This window comes from Scyliorhinus canicula, chromosome 27 (genome assembly GCF_902713615.1).
Source record: "Scyliorhinus canicula chromosome 27, sScyCan1.1, whole genome shotgun sequence".
NCBI lineage: Eukaryota > Metazoa > Chordata > Chondrichthyes > Carcharhiniformes > Scyliorhinidae > Scyliorhinus > Scyliorhinus canicula.
This window is the reverse complement of record NC_052172.1, coordinates 19,060,943-19,080,138: the sequence shown is the minus strand read 5'-3', so window position 1 is coordinate 19,080,138 and position 19,196 is coordinate 19,060,943. Positions and strand designations below refer to the sequence as shown.

Genomic DNA, 19,196 nt, shown 5'->3' with positions numbered 1-19,196 from the left:
CATGTGAGTGCCCCTTTAGGAAAGGCTTGGGCTTACCACATGACCTGAGCACGGCTTCAGTGATGTCATTTGTGGGTGGAGCTAGGCTGTGGCTATCTGGTGAGTGGGGGTTTAGTGTTTTTAGGTTTCAGTTTCGGTTTGTTGTTCTGGACTGCAGAGGAGAAGCGGCGTTTCTCTGTTTTTCATTTTAAAGCTGTTCCAGTGAACTGAAACCACATTGTGCAAACGGCCTTGGCAACATTAAAGAGTTGCTTTCCGGAAGGAGTTTTTCGAACTGGATCAGAATCTCCGGAAAAGGACCAGTCCCATTCAAGTGAGATTACAGTGTGCTGGGCCACATCCTTGAAAGGGGTTTTGGTTTATTGGATTTTGTATTGAATTGGAACAGTTACTATGGGGATTCATTAAGAGTGAAATACATAGATTATTGTAGCTGTTGTGTTTCTTTTTATGTTTGTAATCGATAACAAATTCTTGCTGTGTTTAATGTTTTAAATACATTCTTATAATCAACTTTATTTTGATGAAAGCGCCTCGGAAGTCTGATGAATCACACCAGAAGTGTGATCTTGCGCTCATCCTAGCCAAATTCATCAGAAAAGTTATAGGTCAGGTGAGCTTCATAATACACTTTAGAGTTTCTGAGCCCTGGCCCATTACACTAGCCAGGTGGCCTAATGGAGTTCTTAAAACTGGCAAAGGCGGAGTACAGCATTAGAGGGTCGGTCGAAGGGTTCTATTCAAGATGGCAGCCAATCATTTCCTTTTTCAAAGTGTTAGTCACCGTACTATCAGCTGTTAGAAGAGGATTTAGTTGTATGTTTGAAGGGTTGGGTTCAGTGGGGTCGTTGAGTATTGACTGCATTGTATCTTTATGCATTGGTGGTATAGTGTGGTACTATTTTGTTACACTGAAAATTTTCTTCAATAAAAATATATTTTTAAAAAGCTTCAACAAGTTTGTCGTGGCCAAAAGCAACTTGTCGTTCGATTGATCAGAATACTCTCTTACCTCGATTATGCCTGATTGACAACAAAGTAGAGTGCGCAAACAGTTTAGCATTCTGCAAATCTTGATATTACTCCACTGATACACAGGTCAGGACTAATATTGTGCCCCATAAGTAAGTAGCAACTTCCTCCAAAAAAAAAGTTTTGGACTAATTCCCAGTCTAAACGTACTCAAGGGAACGGTAATGCTGTCATCGTTTCAGAACCAATGACATGAGGTCAGATGAAGTACTGCCATTTCCTCTTTCATTCTGTATAATCCTACCTCTTCATAAATACCAATCAATAGCTATTAGCCTGAAAATTATGACCTGTGAGCATCGCATTCTCTGTCGGTTAGAGAGATCAGGAATATATGACGTCAGTGCACACATTATTTCCAGTGCATGTCTTCACTGTGAAAGCATTCACTCTTCATTTGGTATCCTAGATATTTTGTCAACATGTTACGTTGCAGTACAGAGGAGGCATCTTTGTGCTTATGGAGGCTGACATTTCTGCTCTTGGTCAGTAAAAACAAAAGTATATCACAACCCGAGTTCTCTCCTTTACCCTGAAGAAATTTCTGATAATTTGGCCAATAGCTGGGAGATAAAGCCTCCATCCTGGGGTCCGAGTGAGCAGGAAAGCCCCAGGCCTCAAGCCGGGCCTGTGCTAAGTTAGCTTCCCATTTGATTGCCCTAGATTAGAGCTACTCCTAAAGGGAAGGGTCAGATATACCCAGTGAGACATCCTCCACGGTTGGAGTACAATGGAGTGCTCACCATCAATGCTCTCTCATCAATAATGGCCACTTGTGCCAGGGGTTGGGTCTCCAGCAATACCACAGAACCATAACAAAGTTACAACGCAGGGATAGGCCATTCAGCCCACCGGGAAGAATACTTTCAAATTGAGTTTGCAACCCTGGTTACAACGGTCTAAACCACATGACCACAAACGGTGGAGGCGAAGAACAAAGCCCCTGACTGGAACCCAAATCTACTGGAGCACAAATAAGCCTGGAAGGGAAAAGGTTTTAGAGATCAGGAAAGAAGGAGGCAAAGGCCAATGATCTAGGGTGAACCTTTCTGAAAAGAAAACAACTCTGCCTCGACTGGAGGTTTGGGTCTCATTCGGAGCGCCGCACATCAGTCAGGGCGTGAAGCCGTTTCGAGAGGGTTCAGAAAACATCGACGAGGGGCTTCCCGGCGATGAGGGGATTGATTTACGATGATAGGCTGGAGAAATGGGGGCTGATTTCCTTTGGGGGGGGGGGGGCAGGTTGAGAGGAGATTTGATAGGGGCGTTCAAAATCAGGACGGGTCTTAGAAACATAGAAAATGGGAGCAGGGGGAGGGCATTCAACCTTGAACCTGCTCCATCATTCAATAATAATAATAATCACAATGAAGTTACTGTGAAAAGCCCCTAGTCGCCACATTCAGGCGCCTGTTCGGGGAGGCTGGTCCGGGAATGGAACCCGCGCTGCTGGCCTTGTTCCGCATCACAAGCCAGCTGTTTAGCCCACTGTGCTAAACCAGCCCATGATCACGGCTGATCTTCTTTCGCTGCCGCCTCACGGCGCTGAGGTCCCGGGTTCGATCCCGGCCCCGGGTCACCATCCGTGTGGGGTTTGCACATTCTCCCCGTGACTGCGTGGGCTTCACCCCCACAACCCAAAGATGTGCAGGGTAGGGGGATTGGCCAGGCTAAATTGCCCCTTAATTGGAAAAAGAAATAATTGGGTACACTAAAAAAAAATTTTTTAATGGCTAAATGTCTCTCGCAACGCCATACTCCAGAACTTTCCAGAGTTGAGAAATGTTTCCTTCTTAAATATATTCAGCGACTCGGCCTCCACGGCCTTCTGCGGCGGAGAATTCCACAGGTTCACCATCCTCCGAGTGAAGAGGTTTCTCCTCATCACAGCCCTAAATGGCTGCCACACATCCTAGACTGTGGGCCCTGGTTCTAGAACCCTCCCAGTCAGGGGAGGCAACATCCCAGCCTCCAGTCGTGGTGTACTCCAATGGTGTACATTTCAATGGGATCCCCTCTCATTCTTCTAAACCCCAATGAGTACAGACCTATTCGGCCTAATTCCTCCTCGTTCGACAATCCGGCCATCCCAGGAATCCCAGGAATGTTGATCCTTCCCGCCTCTCCCTCGATGGAACGTATTTCCTTTTTTTAGGTGAAGAGGCAAAAACCACGTACAGAGCTGTGGGCAGGGTAGATGGGGAAGAACTGTCCCCACTGATGTGAGGCTCCAGAATCTCAGGAGAGCCAGATTTAAAGTGATTGGCGACAGAAATAAAGGTGACTTTTTCTCTGGGTTAGGGTCTGGAATGAACTGCCTGAGGCACATTTAATGAGGCACATTAAGGGCAGCACGGTAGCATGGTGGTCAGCACAATTGCTTCACAGCTCCAGGATCCCAGGTTCGATTCCGGCTTGGGTCGCTGTCTGTGCGGAGTCTGCACATCCTCCCCGTGTGTGCGTGGGTTTCCTCCGGGTGCTCCGGTTTCCTCCCACAATCCAAAGATGTGCAGGTTAGCTGGATTGGCCGTGCTAAATTGCCCCTAGTGTCCAAAATTGCCCTTAGTGTTGGGTGGGGTTACTGGGTTATGGGGATAGGGTGGAGGTGTTGACCTTGGGTAGGGTGCTCGTTCCAAGAGCTGGTGCAGACTCGATGGGCCGAGTGGCCTCCTTCTGCACTGTAAATTCTAATTTTTTTTTTATAATTTAGTGTACCCAATCATTTTTCCAATTAAGGGGCAATTTAGCCAATCCACCTAGCTTGCACGTTTTTGGGTTGTGGGGGCGAAACCCACGCAGACACGGGGAGAATGTGGAAATTCCACACGGACAGTGACCCAGAGCCGGGATCGAACCTGGGACCTCAGCGCCGTGAGGCGGTTGTGCTAACCACTAGGCCACCGTGCTGCCCTTTAAATTCTAATTCTAATTGAAGCCTAAAGACGGAGTTGGACGCGCGCCTGAAGGGCAGTAGGAAAGGGGTTGCGGGGAGTAACTTTTGCAGAGAGCCGGCATGTACGCAATGGGCTGAATGGCCTCCTTCTGTCCTCTGACCCCGTTGCCACCCGCTGACTAACACATTTCCCCGGCCAAGGCGGTCACACAAAGGGAATCATTCAGCTTACGCTTATGGCTGTTCTTGCGATGGAACGGCAGAGTGTGTCGTTCCAACTCGTCCTCCCCTTCCTCCTCTGCCAGGTGAGTGTGGGTGTAGTGGTAGCTCAGGCCCGGTCTGTTCTTGTATCGTTTCCCACAGACTGTGGCGCAGGAAGGGAGAGGGAGAGAGGGAGAGAGGGAACAGAGAGGGAGAGAGAGGGAGAGAGTGTGAGAGTGTGAGAATGACAGAGAAGGAGAGGGGGAGACAGGGAGTGAGAGGGATATAGAGAGAAGGAGAGAGAGATTAAGTTAGAGAGAGAGAGATTCAGGGAGAATGAGGGAGAGAAAGAGACAGAGAGAGAAAGAGAGAAAGAGAGAAGACATTAGTCACCTCGACATTGCAAAAATCACCAACAACAACCCACCAAAAAACGGCAACACTCCCCTCCCCCCTCATCTAATCATTTTCATTGACTGAGGGTCAGTACCGAGGGAGTGCTGCACTGTCAGAGGGTCAGTACTGAGGGAGTGCCGCACTGTCAGAGGGTCAGTACTGAGGGAGCGCTGCACTGTTAGAGGGTCAGTACTGAGGGAGTGCCGCACTGTTAGAGGGTCAGTACTGAGGGAGTGCTGCACTGTCAGAGGGTCAGTACTGAGGGAGTGCTGCACTGTCAGAGGGTCAGTACTGAGGGAGTGCCGCACTGTCAGAGGGTCAGTACTGAGGGAGTGCCGCACTGTCAGAGGGTCAGTACTGAGGGAGTGCCGCACTGTCAGAGGGTCAGTACTGAGGGAGCGCCGCACTGTCAGAGGGTCAGTACTGAGGGAGTGCCGCACTGTCAGAGGGTCAGTGCTGAGGGAGTGCTGCACTGTCAGAGGGTCAGTACTGAGGGAGTGCCGCACTGTCAGAGGGTCAGTACTGAGGGAGTGCCGCACTGTCAGAGGGTCATTACTGAGGGAGAGTCGCACTGTCAGAGGGTCAGTACTGAGGGAGTGCCGCACTGTCAGAGGGTCAGTACTGAGGGAGTGCAGCACTGTCAGAGGGTCAGTACTGAGGGAGTGCCGCACTGTCAGAGGGTCAGTACTGAGGGAGTGCCGCACTGTCAGAGGGTCAGTACTGAGGGAGCGCCGCACTGTCAGAGGGTCAGTACTGAGGGAGTGCCGCACTGTCAGAGGGTCAGTACTGAGGGAGCGCTGCACTGTCAGAGGGTCAGTACTGAGGGAGTGCCGCACTGTCAGAGGGTCAGTACTGAGGGAGGGCCGCACTGTCAGAGGGTCAGTACTGAGGGAGTGCCGCACTGTCAGAGGGTCAGTACTGAGGGAGTGCCGCACTGTCAGAGGGTCAGTACTGAGGGAGTGCCGCACTGTCAGAGGGTCAGTACTGAGGGAGGGCCGCACTGTCAGAGGGTCAGTACTGAGGGAGTGCCGCACTGTCAGAGGCAGCATCTTTCAGACAAAACATTAAACCAAGATCCTGTCTGTCCTTTTTGGGGGCGGGGAAGCAATGTGGGCGCGGAGAATTCTCCTCAGAGTCCTGGCCGATAATTAAACCTGAATTACCATAATAGTGGGAGTTTTTTCTGTGTTTCCTACATAACGACAGGGTAAACATTCCTGTCCGCTGCGGGGAACTTCATGGGTAGGATGGACAATTTGGCGGATCATTTAAAGGGCTGTTGATCTCGGGCGGGAACATCCTGTCTCGGGGTGGGCACGATCGGAAAATCCCGCCCTGCACGTGCTGTGCTGATGATAGCGGGCATTGGGATTTCCTCGTTGGGAAAGGTGATATCGGAGTGATCCCCACCCTCTGATTATGGAATCTACTTACTGTCGCAGACGTATGGCTTATCCCGGTCTTCCAGGGACGTCGGCTCTTGCCTCTTGCGCATTCCTCCGATGCCACAGGTCTAGGAGAGAGAATCGGAAGGCCGAGAGTTAACCTCAATATCCTCCTCCACCAGCGGTGGGGCCCACCTGCGGTCTGAGTGCACAGCTCCACCAGACAAAGAGTCATCCAGACTCAAAACGTCGCCTCCCTCCTCTCTCCTCAGAGGCTGCCGGGCCTGCTGAGATTGTCCAGCATTTACTGTTTTTGTTTCTCATTTTGTTGACCATTGCCCGCGCGTCAATCGTGTGGCCCAGTGAGATAAAGGAGGGCCACTCAGGCGCCCTCACTAGCGGAGGTTGCTCATCACTGTCCTGCGCACACGCACGTCTTCGGGAGAGATTTACTGGGTGCTTGAATTCACGATGGGGTCTTTGACCGAATAAACGAGGGGGGATCGTTCCTGCTGGCGGGGTGGGGGGGTTGGTAACAGCAAGGATGAAAGCGACTGGGGCGGCATGCGGCGCAGTGGTTAGCACAACCGCCTCACGGCGCTGAGGACCCGGGTTCGAATCCCGGCTCAGGGTCACTGTCCGTGTGGAGTTTGCACATTCTCCCCGTGTCTGCGTGGGTTTCGCCCCCACAACCCAAAGATATGCAGGGAGGGTGGATTGGCCAGGCTAAATTGCCCCTTAATTGGAAAATAAAATAATTGGGTACTCTTAAATTGATTTTTAAAAAGGGACGAAGGCGACTGGCAAAATGTTCACTGCCAAGGGAAGGAGAATTTGTTTTTCCAAATACGGCAGATTGCCGTGATCTGCAGCGCTCAATAGGCGGGCGGAGCAGTAACTTTCAAAAAGGAAAGGGTTAAATTCTTGAAGTTCAAAAGTTTGCAGAGTTATTATTGGGGCCAGCAGCGGCGAGTGAGACCAAATGGACAGCTCTGGGAGAGCTAGCACAGGCCCGATGGGCTGAACAGCTGCAGTCCGTGTATCATTCTGTCAATCTCTGACCTCAAGCCTCGATATGAAATCCTTGCAGCCTTAAAAGAAAAATCTTAGAGCACTTGACGGAGGCCATTTGGCCAGTCGGGTCTGTGCCGGCCCGTTGGAAGAGCTGTCCATTTTAGCCTCACGTCTTCTGCTCTCTCCCCATAACCTTGAAAATTCGCCCCCGTCAAAATTCCAGATTTCCCTCATCATCTCTCCCACTGGGTGGGTGGTCAACCAAAACTCCCAACAGAATTCCTACAATTCTCTTTCACCCCCATGTTGACACTCCTGCCCTCGGTTGCCCCACCCCCTCCTTCCGAAAACGGAGCCACACGTGGAGATAGATGTCCAAAACCAACTTACTCTTCCTTTGGTTTTATTTTTCCGCTTTGGTGCATCTTCCTCCAGCTCCTCCGTCTCGATCTCGTGAGGAAAATCGCTCGCCAAAATCCTCTGCGAGAAAAATGCAGGTTTGAGAATATTGACAGTCAGTTGGGCCTACTCTGTTTGGATGAATTCCTGGAGGTATCTTCGACCCGCTCTCCGCCCCCCCCGACCCCTCCCAAACACCGGCCAATCAGCCCCCCCACCTACTATTGGTCCAACAACATGTCAATCATCCCAATTCACCCCACCCCACCCAATTGTAAAGTGAGCAGACTCTCCTTCATCGATTGGATGATTCACGACGGCCAAGATCGTCGAGTCAACGACCTTCCACCCCCCCCCCCCCCCCGCCCCCGTTCTTTGCGCCTACCTGACATTCGCTGATACCCTCCTCGTCTTTTGTCTCGGCCTTTTTCTCCACCGCCTCCGCGCACAGGAGAGCCTCCAGCGCCGGTCCCTCAGGTAACAACCCCTCCTTCTTCAGGGCCACCTCGGTATCTGAACAAAGGCCGCAAGAAAAGGAAGCATTAGAGGCAGCACGGTGGCCTAGTGGTTAGCACTGCTGCCTCACGGCGCTGAGGTCCCAGGTTCGATCCCGGCTCTGGGTCACTGTCCGTGTGGAGTTTGCACATTCTCCCCGTGTCTGCGTGGGTTTCACCCCCACAACCCAAAGATGTGCAGGGTAGGTGGATTGGCCACGCTAAATTGCCCCTTAATTGGAAAAAAATGAATTAGGTACTCTAAATTTATTTTAAAAAAAGTAATGGCAGCCACACTGGATTGTCGTAAAATTCCATCTGTTTCACTAATAATATCATCATAGAATTTACAGTACAGAAGGAGGCCATTCAGCCTATCGAGTCTGCATCGGCTCTTGGAAAGAGCACCTCACCCAAGCCCACATCTCCACCCTATCCCCGTAACCCCACACTAAGGGCAATTTTGGACACTGGACAATCGATCACGGCCAATCCACCTAACCCGCAGATCTTTGGACTGTGGGAGGAAACCGGATCACCGGGAGGAAACCCACGCAGACAGGGAGAACGTGCAGACGCCGCATAGACAGTGACCCAGCGGGGAATCGAACCTGGGACCCTGGAGCTGTGACAAATGTCCCCTTCAGTGAAGGAAATCGGCCGTCCTCACCCGGTCTGGCCTACACGTGACTCCAGACCCCACAGCGATGTGCGTGACCCTTCAGTCCCTCTGAAATAGCCCAGAAAGCCACTCGGTTTCTCAGCGAGAGTGGAGGGGGGGGGCAAGGAAAGCTGGGTTTGCCCGCAATGCCCACCTGCAATGCATGAAGTCCCTCGGGGCTGCTCCGCCATTCAAGTGGACCACAAGGCCTGGGCCGCTGAAGGCGCGGATGGCAGCAACGGCGCGATGAAAATCAGGCAGTGTGCCAGAGGTCAGAATCAGAGGATCAGAGAGGTCTCGAAAGGTGGTGGGGCTGGTGGAGGCTGCAGAGAAGGGAAGGGTTTGATAACGGGGAGCGGACGAAGCCGCACAGGCAAGGCAGGCCTCAGCAGCGGCTGCTAGGCCGCAGCCTGCTAGTGGACAGGGAGCAGAGCTAAAGTTGCCCTCAGCGTTTCCAGGTTGGGTTTGAACCCTCTCTGGTGAGTGTGGCTAAAAGGTTTGTGACAGTAAACCCCCCCCCCCCCCCCCCCGGGAAAAAAAAACATCCAATCCCCACGCAGCAGTAAAAAAGGTGCCAACCCTGTGTCTTAGCAGTCATATGAGGTGATTTCAGTCTTTAAGTCTGTCTGAAATGCAGGCAGCTCTCCACAGACTGTCATCCCTGACCACCTCACCTTTAAGCGTGAACTCTTCACTGGCAGTCAGTCAGTGGGGATGAGGCGCTAATTCACTGTCCATTAATTAAGTGACTGATCGGTTATTAGTCAGTCCCAGAGGAGGCGAGAGAAATTCATTATGGGCAATCAGTGACTCTTAAAGGGGCGACAATTGCCCAATTCTGACAGGTTACTGAAGAGGAGCCGGGCTGAGGAGAGGGAACTGATCAATTAGAATCTAAAAGACTGATCTGAAGATTAGACGGTTCATCAATCAAATGGATTTGTCAATGATTTTACCTAACCACTTGGCACTTATTACTCCCGGTGTAACTGCTCAAGGATCGTAAAGTTGCAGCACCTGTCGTATGTAGAAACTCCCATCGCAGAAACAGGCCATTCGGCCCAACGAATCCAGGCTGGTCTTCGTGCCCCACACAAGCCCCCAGTCTATTCCTTTCTCCCTCATATCTTCATCCAGTTTCCCCCTTCAATACATCGACTCACCCCAGCCCCCTCCTGTGGTAGCGAGTTCCACATTCCCACCACAGGAGGAGGCCATTTGGCCCATCGTGTCTGTGCTAGCCTGAAGGAGCAATTCAGCCGGTGCCATCCGCCTGCCATAAATCTGACGTGAGGACAGCCATTTTTGTAAGGTCGGGAGTGTGAACCAGGAAATCGCCGGACTGCACGAACCCAACACAGAGAGGGGGGGGGGGGGGGGATAGCTGGGCCTCGGTGTACGAGGAAATTGACACAATTGGTAGATTTTGTTTTGCATAGATTTTATAATATATCTTTTTTTTTAAATTTAGATTACCCAATTATTTTTTCCAATTAAGGGGCAATTTAGCGTGGCCAATCCACCTACTCTGCACATTTTTGGGTTGTGGGGGCGAAACCCACGCAGACACGGGGAGAATGTGCAAACTCCACACGGACAGTGGCCCAGAGCCGGGATCGAACCTGAGACCTCAGCGCCGTGAGGCGGTTGTGCTAACCACTAGGCCACCGTGCTGCCCTTTGTTTTGCATAGATGCAAAATGGTGCCAAAGTTCAGACTTCGGGGAATTGCTCCACAGTGTCACCTAATGGCCAATGACTGTTACTACGCCGTGACTGTTGACATAGCAATTGACAGTGGCAAACATTGGCAGCAAGCACAACCAAAGGTCACAGCAACAGGGAGTGCGTATCCCACAATATTCTGACCATAACTTTTTACTAAGAGAGGCACACGAGAGATTACTTGTCTGCAGAATGATCAAACTAGGCCTGAGGTGTTAGGGTTAGCAACCAGCTTCACCAGCATTTACCAGTCTAGGGTTGACAACTCTGATTAACTGTATCCCTGGAGGCTCCATCACATGACTTGCCCCCCCCCCCTCCCCCCTCCCCCCACTCCTCGCTCCAGCCATTATTCGGCCAACACGTCCGTCCTTGTGACGTCCGGCCTTCCTACACCAATCGGAAAGCAAAAAGACACATTGCCCAATCGGAAGATGCTTTACTGGCGGCCAATCAGCCTTTTCCTCTCCCAATATTTCAATATATTTGAGAAATAGAAATGTTCAACAAAGTAAAAAAAAACAATCCTTTCTCATGTCCCAGTGTTTTTTCCTCCGGGCGCCCCACCCTACAGCGTCCTGGAGACTCCAGGCCAATCCCGGAGGGTTGGCGACACGATTCCCTGTCCCGACAACTTACATTCTAAAAAAAAAACCATTATTTTTCCCCCTGAATTAAGGACGGATCAGTGTTCTTAGCACTGTTGCTTCACTGCGCCAGGGTCCCGGGTTCGATTCCCGGCTTGGGTCACTGTCTGTGCGGAGTCTGCACGTTCTCCCCGTGTCTGGGCGGGTTTCCTCCGGGCGCTCCGGTTTCCTCCCACAAGTCCCGAAAGACGTGCTTGTTGGGTGAATTGGACATTCTGAATTCTCCCTCTGTGTACCCGAACAGGCGCCGGAATGTGGCGACTAGGGGATTTTCACAGTAACTTCATTGCAGTGTTAATGTAAGCCTACTGGTAGCAATAAAGATTATTATTATAAATAGTGAGAAAGGCAAAAAAAAACTATTTTACCAAGTTTAATTTCACAGGGTCTTAGCCTTGGGTCTTCCAGGATATTTAGGCGTCTCTTCTTCCGCCAGCATCGAGCTGGGTAGGTATATAACTGTCCGGGGGCCAATCCTAGACGAAACAGAGGTTAGATATTTCACTTTGGTCAAAATATCTGACAGAAGGGCAGCACGGTGGCGCAGTGGTTAGCCCTGCAGTCTCACGGCACCGAGGTCCCAGGTTCGATCCCGGCTCTGGGTCACTGACCGTGTGGAGTTTGCACATTCTCCCCGTGTCTGCGTGGGTTTCGCCCCCACAACCCAAAGATGTGCTGGGTAGGTGGATTGGCCACGCTAAATTGCCCCTTAATTGCCGCACTGCCAGAGGGTCAGTACTGAGGGAGGCCCTCCCGCTATTCTCCCACCTGGCGTGGGAGGCGGAGAATCGCGCCCATAGGCTTTCGAGAGAGGGAGCTGACTGGCGGTGATTTAACCCGAGAGGTCACTGCGCCTCAGGCCCCCCCCCGCCCCCCCCACCCCCCCCCCCCCCCCCCCCCCCACCCGAGATTGCACCACTGCCTGATCAGATCACGGTCAACCACCTGCCTCATCTCCATATTCCCTGTTTTCCTCCAATGTCCCAATGTCCGTCTCGAGTATGAAGAGAGTCCTGCCTTTGCGTAGCGCCGACCACGACCCGAGATATTTCAACGTGCCTTCCAGCGAATAAAAGTATTTTCTGTGCAGCATGGTCACTGTCGTATCGCAGGGAGTGCACAGCGAGATCCCATAAACAACCATGCAAGAAATGACCAAATAATCTGGGTTAGGGATGGCGGGTGAGGGATAAGTATTAGTCGGGGGAGGGGGGAGATCTCCTTCTTTTACCGCCAACCTGAAAGGGGGACTCAGTTTAACGCCTCATCCGGGCAGCACGGTGGTGCAGTGTTTAGCACTCCTGCCTCACGGCGCCGAAGTCCCAGGTTCGATCCCGGCTCTGGGTCACTGTGCGTGTGGAGTTTGCACATTGTCCCCGTGTCTGCGTGGGTTTCGCCCCCACAACCCAAAGATGTGCAGGGTAGGTGGATCGACCATGCTAAATTGCCCCTCAATTGGAAAAAATTGGGTGCTCTAAATTTACATTAAAAAAAGTTTAACGCCTCATCCAAAAGTCGGCACTGCTGACAGTGCAGCTCCCCTTCAGTGATCGCTGGAGTTTCAGAGTCAGAACGACCGGGCGTCCACACGCTCTCTGGAGTAAATAAGTTTGCAACTCCTCAGCGAGTGAAGAAATTCCTCCTCGCCTTCGGTCCAAAATGGCCGCCCCCTTATCCTGGGGCTGTGTGCGGCCTAGTTTCCTCAAACTAGCCTCTCTGCCCTCAGGTTTCAATCAGATCCCCTCTCGTCCTGGCCCCAGGCCCCGCATTCTCCTCGAGAGGGCCAACCCCCTCCATCCCGGAGGTGCCTGGAGATTTTGGGGCGGGAGCTTCCAGAGATAGGGGAGGGATGAGAACCAAGGAGGGATTTGTCCGAATTTTCACCCACTGGGGACCTTTGTGCCGATATCGATTCGGTCAAACAGGACGAGGAGGAGCAACCGCTTGTTTAAACCACCGCAGGTTGATGACTTTGCAAAGCTATTGTGTGGGATCAAACATTTGTAAAAGTAGATGAGAAGACGAGTGGGCGGAATTGGCGAAGGTTAAAAATAAAAACGTGTGCAGAAGGAATGAAATCTAAAGAACCGTGAGAGGAGTTGAAGGGTGGTAGGTGGATTTAATCAAGGATCATAGTGGTAGTTTAAACAAGCTTGCCTCTAAATTAATTTCTCCGCTGTCGTGAGGGAGGCAGGAATAGGCAAGGTAGGAGTGGGATGGACAAGGAAGGGAATGTGAATGCTCGATTTTTTTAAAATCCCTTCCTCGTTTTCAAATGCCTCCGTGGCCTCGCTTCCGCTCCACCCCCCCCCCCCATCTCTGCAATCTCCGTCACACCACGCAAACCCTCCGAGGTAGCGGCACTTTGACATTCACTTGAATCGCCACCAGGGGCAGCCCTCACTCCCTCGGGGAATCAGCCTGGGTACCGGCTCCCTCTCGCTCTCTCTCTCTGTGCTCGCACAGGGGTTGGGAATGGGGGCGGGTTAGCGGGGAAGTGAACTTAATTGGATAACTTTCTAAAAGGGCCAACATGGGCACGATGGGCTGAATGGCTTCCTTGTGTGCTGGAACCTTCTATGAGTCTGAGCCACATTGTTAGGGGCTCCTGCACTCTCTGATCACCCCATCCATGCTCACTGACCCACAGGGCTCCTGACTGCAGAATACGTCACATTTAAAATCAGAGGTTCCAAGGGGCGGCACGGTGGCGCAGTGGTTAGCACTGCTGCCGCACGGCGGCGAGGACCCGGGTTAGCACTGCTGCCTCACGGCGCCGAGGACCCGGGTTAGCACTGCTGCCTCACAGCGCCGAGGACCCGGGTGAGCACTGCAGCCTCACGGCGCCGAGGGCCCGGGTTAGCACTGTTGCCTCACGGCGCCGAGGGCCCGGGTTAGCACTGTTGCCTCACGGCGCCGAGGACCCGGGTTCGATCCTGGCCTATCTCTGTAATCACCCTCCATGTCCTCCCTCCCTCCCTATCTCTGTAATCTCCCTCCATGTCCTCCCTCCCTCCCTATCTCTGTAATTGCCCTCCATGTCCTCCCTCCCTCCCTATCTCTGTAATCACCCTCCATGTCCTCCCTCCCTCCCTATCTCTGTAATCACCCTCCATGTCCTCCCTCCCTCCCTATCTCTGTAATCACCCTCCATGTCCTCCCTCCCTCCCTATCTCTGTAATTCCTCCATATCCTCCCTCCCTATCTCTGTAATCCCTCCTCCCTCCCTCCCTATCTCTGTAATCCCTCCTCCCTCCCTCCCTATCTCTGTAATCCCTCCTCCCTCCCTCCCTATCTCTGTAATCCCTCCTCCTTCTCTCCCTCCCTATCTCTGTAATCCCTCCTCCCTCCCTCCCTATCTCTGTAATCCCTCCTCCCCCCTCCCTATCTCTGTAATCCCTCCATATCCTCCCTCCCTCCCTAGCTCTGTAATCTCCCTCCATTTCCTCCCTCCCTCCCTATCTCTGTAATTCCTCCATGTCCTCCCTCCCTATCGCTGTAACCTCAGTTTTATTGTGTGAAAGGTGCTGTATAAACACAAATTGGTGTGTTTTTACCTCTGAAGCGAGGGTTTGAGGGTGAGGAGGGTTTGAGGGTGAGGAGGGTTTGAGGGTGAGGAGGGTTTGAGGGTGAGGAGGGTGAGGAGGGTTTGAGGGTGAGGAGGGTTTGAGGGTGAGGAGGGTTTGAGGATGAGGAGGGTTTGAGGGTTTGAGGGTGAGGAGGGTTTGAGGGTGAGGAGGGTTTGAGGGTGAGGAGGGTTTGAGGGTGAGGAGGGTGAGGAGGGTTTGAGGGTGAGGAGGGTTTCAGGGTGAGGAGGGTTTGAGGGTGAGGAGGGTTTGAGGGTGAGGAGGGTTTGAGGGTTTGAGGGTGAGGAGGGTTTGAGGGTGAGGAGGGTGAGGAGGGTTTGAGGGTGAGGAGGGTTTGAGGGTGAGGAGGGTGAGGAGGGTTTGAGAGTGAGGAGGGTTTGAGGGTGAGGAGGGTTTGAGGGTGAGGAGGGTTTGAGGGTGAGGAGGGTTTGAGGGTGAGGAGGGTTTGAGGGTTTGGAGGGTGAGGAGGGTTTGAGGGTGAGGAGGGTTTGAGGGTGAGGAGGGTTTGAGGGTGAGGAGGGTTTGAGGGTGAGGAGGGTTTGAGGGTGAGGAGGGTTTGAGGGTGAGGAGGGTTTGAGGGTGAGGAGGGTTTGAGGGTGAGGAGGGTTTGAGGGTGAGGAGGGTTTGAGGGTTTGAGGGTGAGGAGGGTTTGAGGGTGAGGAGGGTTTGAGGGTGAGGAGGGTGAGGAGGGTTTGAGGGTGAGGAGGGTTTGAGGGTGAGGAGGGTGAGGAGGGTTTGAGGGTGAGGAGGGTTTGAGGGTTTGAGGGTGAGGAGGGTTTGAGGGTTTGAGGGTGAGGAGGGTGAGGCGGGTTTGAGGGTGAGGAGGGTTTGAGGGTGAGGAGGGTGAGGAGGGTTTGAGGGTGAGGAGGGTTTGAGGGTGAGGAGGGTGAGGAGGGTTTGAGGGTGAGGAGGGTTTGAGGGTGAGGAGGGTGAGGAGGGTTTGAGGGTGAGGAAGGTTTGAGGGTGAGGAAGGTTTGAGGGTGAGGAGGGTGAGGAGGGTTTGAGGGTGAGTGTTGAGGGTTTGAGGGTGAGGAGGGTGAGGAGGGTTGAGGGTTTGAGGGTGAGTGTTGAGGGTTTGAGGGTGAGTGTTGAGGGTTTGAGGGTGAGTGTTGAGGGTTTGAGGGTGAGGAAGGTTTGAGGGTGAGGAGGGTGAGGAGGGTGAGGAGGGTTTGAGGGTGAGGAGGGTTTGAGGGTGAGGAGATGTTGCCGCGGGTACCACACCGTTACTGAGCGGATTGTCAGATGTCTTTATGGCTGCACCAATTTCTGCTTCGCCTGTAAAAACCGATTGACCTTCAAATCAGTCAGCAGGTAACAGGGGCCTTGAATAAAGATCTAATCCTCGAGTCAGGTGGGATTAAGCAGGGATTCTACACGGATAGAGCTGTGCACAGCGAGATTAAGAGTACGTTGCATAAATCGGATGATGACAGAAGCATTAAAGTCTGTGGAGTAAGGGTGTTCTCTCCCCTCGGAGCTGTGTGTGTGAGGAGGGTGTTGTAGACATGTTACGGTCCAGCGTGAAGCCATCGCAATCCCCCCCTCCCCTCCCCTCCCCCGACCCCCCCGCATTTATTCCCCCCATTTTGCGCTAAACCCATTCTTATTGTTCCTCACTCCCTGTCTCAATCGCTGCAACAACAACTTTGATTTATCCGGCGCCCTTAAACGCAGTAAGGCGAGCCACAGGTGTGCGTTGGAATAGAATCCCAACAACGCAGAAGGAGGCCCTTCGGCCCATCGAGTCTGCACCGACCCTCCAAAAGAGCACCCCACCTAGCCCCATCCTCCAAACCTATCCCCGTAACCCCAACTAACCTGCACTACCTTGGACACTAAGGGGCAATTTATCGTGACCCAACCCGCAGGTCTTTGGACTGTGGGGAGGAAACCGGAGCACCCGGAGGAAACCCACGCAGACACGGGGAGGACGTGCAGACTCCGCACAGACAGTGACCCAGTGGGGAATTGAACCCGGGTCCCTGGTACTGTGAGGCAGCAGTGCTAACCCAGTGCACCACCGTACCCTGGACCCAGGAGAGGCCATTGCCATGGACGAGGGTTTGAGGAGCCGGAGAGCAGAGCGGATTCTGCGATTGAAAACTGGTCTCAGTAATGGCGGCCATGACAACTATCATCGATTGGCGCACAAACGGATCAGTGTCTAACTAGTTCAAGGGTAGAACAGGCTCGAGGGGCCGAGTGCCCTACACCAGCTCCTATGTTAGCAATAAGTCTGACATTAGAAAGCCAGTCTCAGTCACGATCTTTGACCGTTGTAAAAACCCATCTGGTTCACTACTCTCCCCGTTGGAATGAAGAGCTTGTCGTATGAGGAACGGTTGAGGATTCTGGGTCTGGACTCATTACTGGGGCTGGTTTAGCACAGGGCTAAATGGCTGGCTTTGAAAGCAGACCAAGGCAGGCCAGCAGCGCGGTTCAATTCCCGTACCAGCCTCTCCGAACAGGCGCCGGAATGTGGCGACTAGGGGCTTTTCACAGTAACTTCATTTGAAGCCTACTCGTGACAATAAGCGATTTTCATTTCATTTCATTGGAGTTTAGAAGGATGAGGGGGGATCTTATTGAAACTTACAGGACACTGCGAGGCCTGGATAGAGTGGACGTGGAGAGGATGTGTCCACTTGTAGGAAAAACTAGAAGCAGAGGACACCATCTCAGACTAAAGGGACGATCCTTTAAAACAGACGAGGAGGAATTTCGTCAGCCAGAATCTGTGGAACTCTTTGCCGCAGGAGGCTGTGGAGGCCAAATCACTGAGTGTCTTTAAGTCAGAGATAGATAGGTTCTTGATTAATAAGAGGGATCAGGGGTTATGGGGAGAAGGCAGGAGAATGGGGATGAGAAAATATCAGCCATGATTGAATGGCGGAGCAGACTTGATGGGCCGAGTGGCCTAATTCTGCTCCTATGTCTTATGGTCTTATATCTGCCGTCCTTACCCGGTCTGGCCTACACGTGACTCCAGACCCACAGCGATGGGGTTGACTTTTAACTGCCCCCATCTGAAACGGCCGAGCGAGACACTGGGTTCAAAGGGCAATTAGGAATGGGCACCAAATGCTGGCCCAGATTTAAAAACTCTCCCCGCCTCACATCCGTACCTGGACCGCGATGGGTCTTCTCCATCCAGATGTAGCAGTTGTTCTGGGCGACTCCTGTCTGCGAGTCCAGGAAGGGCAGGCGCATGCTGCGTTCGGCACACAGACGGGCATTGTAACTCCGGCAATGCTCGATGGCCTCCCGGTAAAAATCCTCGCCCAGCCTGCAAACAGGAAAGAACGGAGCAGGGATTAGGATCAAAACTTCGGCAACATTCACCTTCACCCGGGATGAAGAATCTTCATTTGTCACAAGGGAGAATTCGTCCGAGGAATTGTCGCACTTCAAATAATGGAGCAGAGACGGGAGTTACGGTCAATTTGTACATTGCAGATCCGACTAAACACCAAATAAATAAACCATTTTGTGATATTGTTCAGTCATACACATTGACCAGGAAATGGGGAGAACTCTCCTTCTCTTCAAAATCAAGGGCATTGAATATTTAATATTCACCCGAGCGACAAACAAGGCCTTAACTTAACCCCTAATCTGAATTCGGCACCTCTGACAGAGCAGCTCTCCCTCAGTACTGACCCTCTGACAGAGCAGCTCTCCCTCAGTACTGACCCTCTGACAGTGCTGCACTCCCTCAGCACTGACCCTCTGACAGTGCGGCACTCACTCAGTACTGACCCTCTGACAGTGCGGCACTCCCTCAGTACTGACCCTCTGACAGTGCGGCGCTCCCTCAGTACTGACCCTCTGACAGTGCGGCACTCCCTCAGTACTGACCCTCTGACAGTGCGGCGCTCCCTCAGTACTGACCCTCTGACAGTGCGGCACTCCCTCAGTACTGACCCTCTGACAGTGCGGCACTCCCTCAGTCCTGACCCTCTGACAGTGCAGCACTCCCTAAGTACTGACCCTCTGACAGTGCAGGCACTCCCTCAGTACTGACCCTCTGACAGTGCAGCACTCCCTCAGTACTGACCCTCTGACAGTGCGGCACTCCCTCAGTACTGACCCTCTGACAGTGCAGCACTCCCTCAGTACTGACCCTCTGACAGTGCAGCACTCCCTCAGTACTGACCCTCTGACGGTGCAGCACTCCCTCAGTACTGACCCTCTGACAGTGCAGCACTCCCTCAGTACTGACCCTCTGACAGTGCAGCACTCCCTCAGTACTGACCCTCTGACAGTGCGGCACTCCCTCAGTACTGACCCCCTGACAGTGCGGCACTCCCTCAGCACTGACCCTCTGACAGTGCAGCACCCTCAGTACTGACCCTCTGACAGTGCGGCACTGACCCTCAGTACTGACCCTCTGACAGTGCGGCACTCCCTCAGTACTGACTCTCTGGATGTACATGTTCACATTTTCACTTGCGACGACCCTTCACCTCTCAGCCCTCGCCTTTGACCTCCACGTCCTCAGCTGTGGTCGTCGAAGTTATCACAGGCCAGAAACCAAATCTGGGACTCTGCTGTTCAGACTGGGTAGAACACAAGATGTAAGAGATTGGAACAGGAGGGGGCCACTTGGCCCCTCGAGCCTATTCCGTCATTCAAGAAGATTCAATCAGATTCTTCTAAACCAATGCGTATCGGCCTAACCTGCTCAACACCTCCTCATAAAATAAACCCCCCTCAGGAATCAGCCCAGTGAAGCTTTGCTACAGTACATCCCTCCTCAGATA

The 19,196-nt window shown here is 52.6% G+C and overlaps 1 protein-coding gene across 2 annotated transcripts in view; it reads right to left on the bottom strand.

Moving 5' to 3' along the window:
* dpf1 (D4, zinc and double PHD fingers family 1) overlaps positions 1-17,737 on the bottom strand; it is a 52,087-nt gene extending 34,350 nt beyond the window's left edge. Inside the window, exons 1-6 of one of the 2 annotated variants that reach the window (XM_038786110.1) lie at positions 17,559-17,737; positions 11,215-11,322; positions 7,706-7,833; positions 7,312-7,401; positions 5,957-6,035; positions 4,158-4,289 (exon numbers count right to left, since the gene is read on the bottom strand). In XM_038786110.1, the coding sequence (XP_038642038.1) occupies positions 4,158-4,289; positions 5,957-6,035; positions 7,312-7,401; positions 7,706-7,833; positions 11,215-11,322; positions 17,559-17,643 (622 nt within the window). In that variant the 5' untranslated portion in view covers positions 17,644-17,737. The remainder of the gene's footprint in view (positions 1-4,157; positions 4,290-5,956; positions 6,036-7,311; positions 7,402-7,705; positions 7,834-11,214; positions 11,323-17,558) is intronic. The other variant, XM_038786109.1, reaches the window with a different exon arrangement.
* Between the last annotated feature and the right edge of the window lie 1,459 nt (positions 17,738-19,196).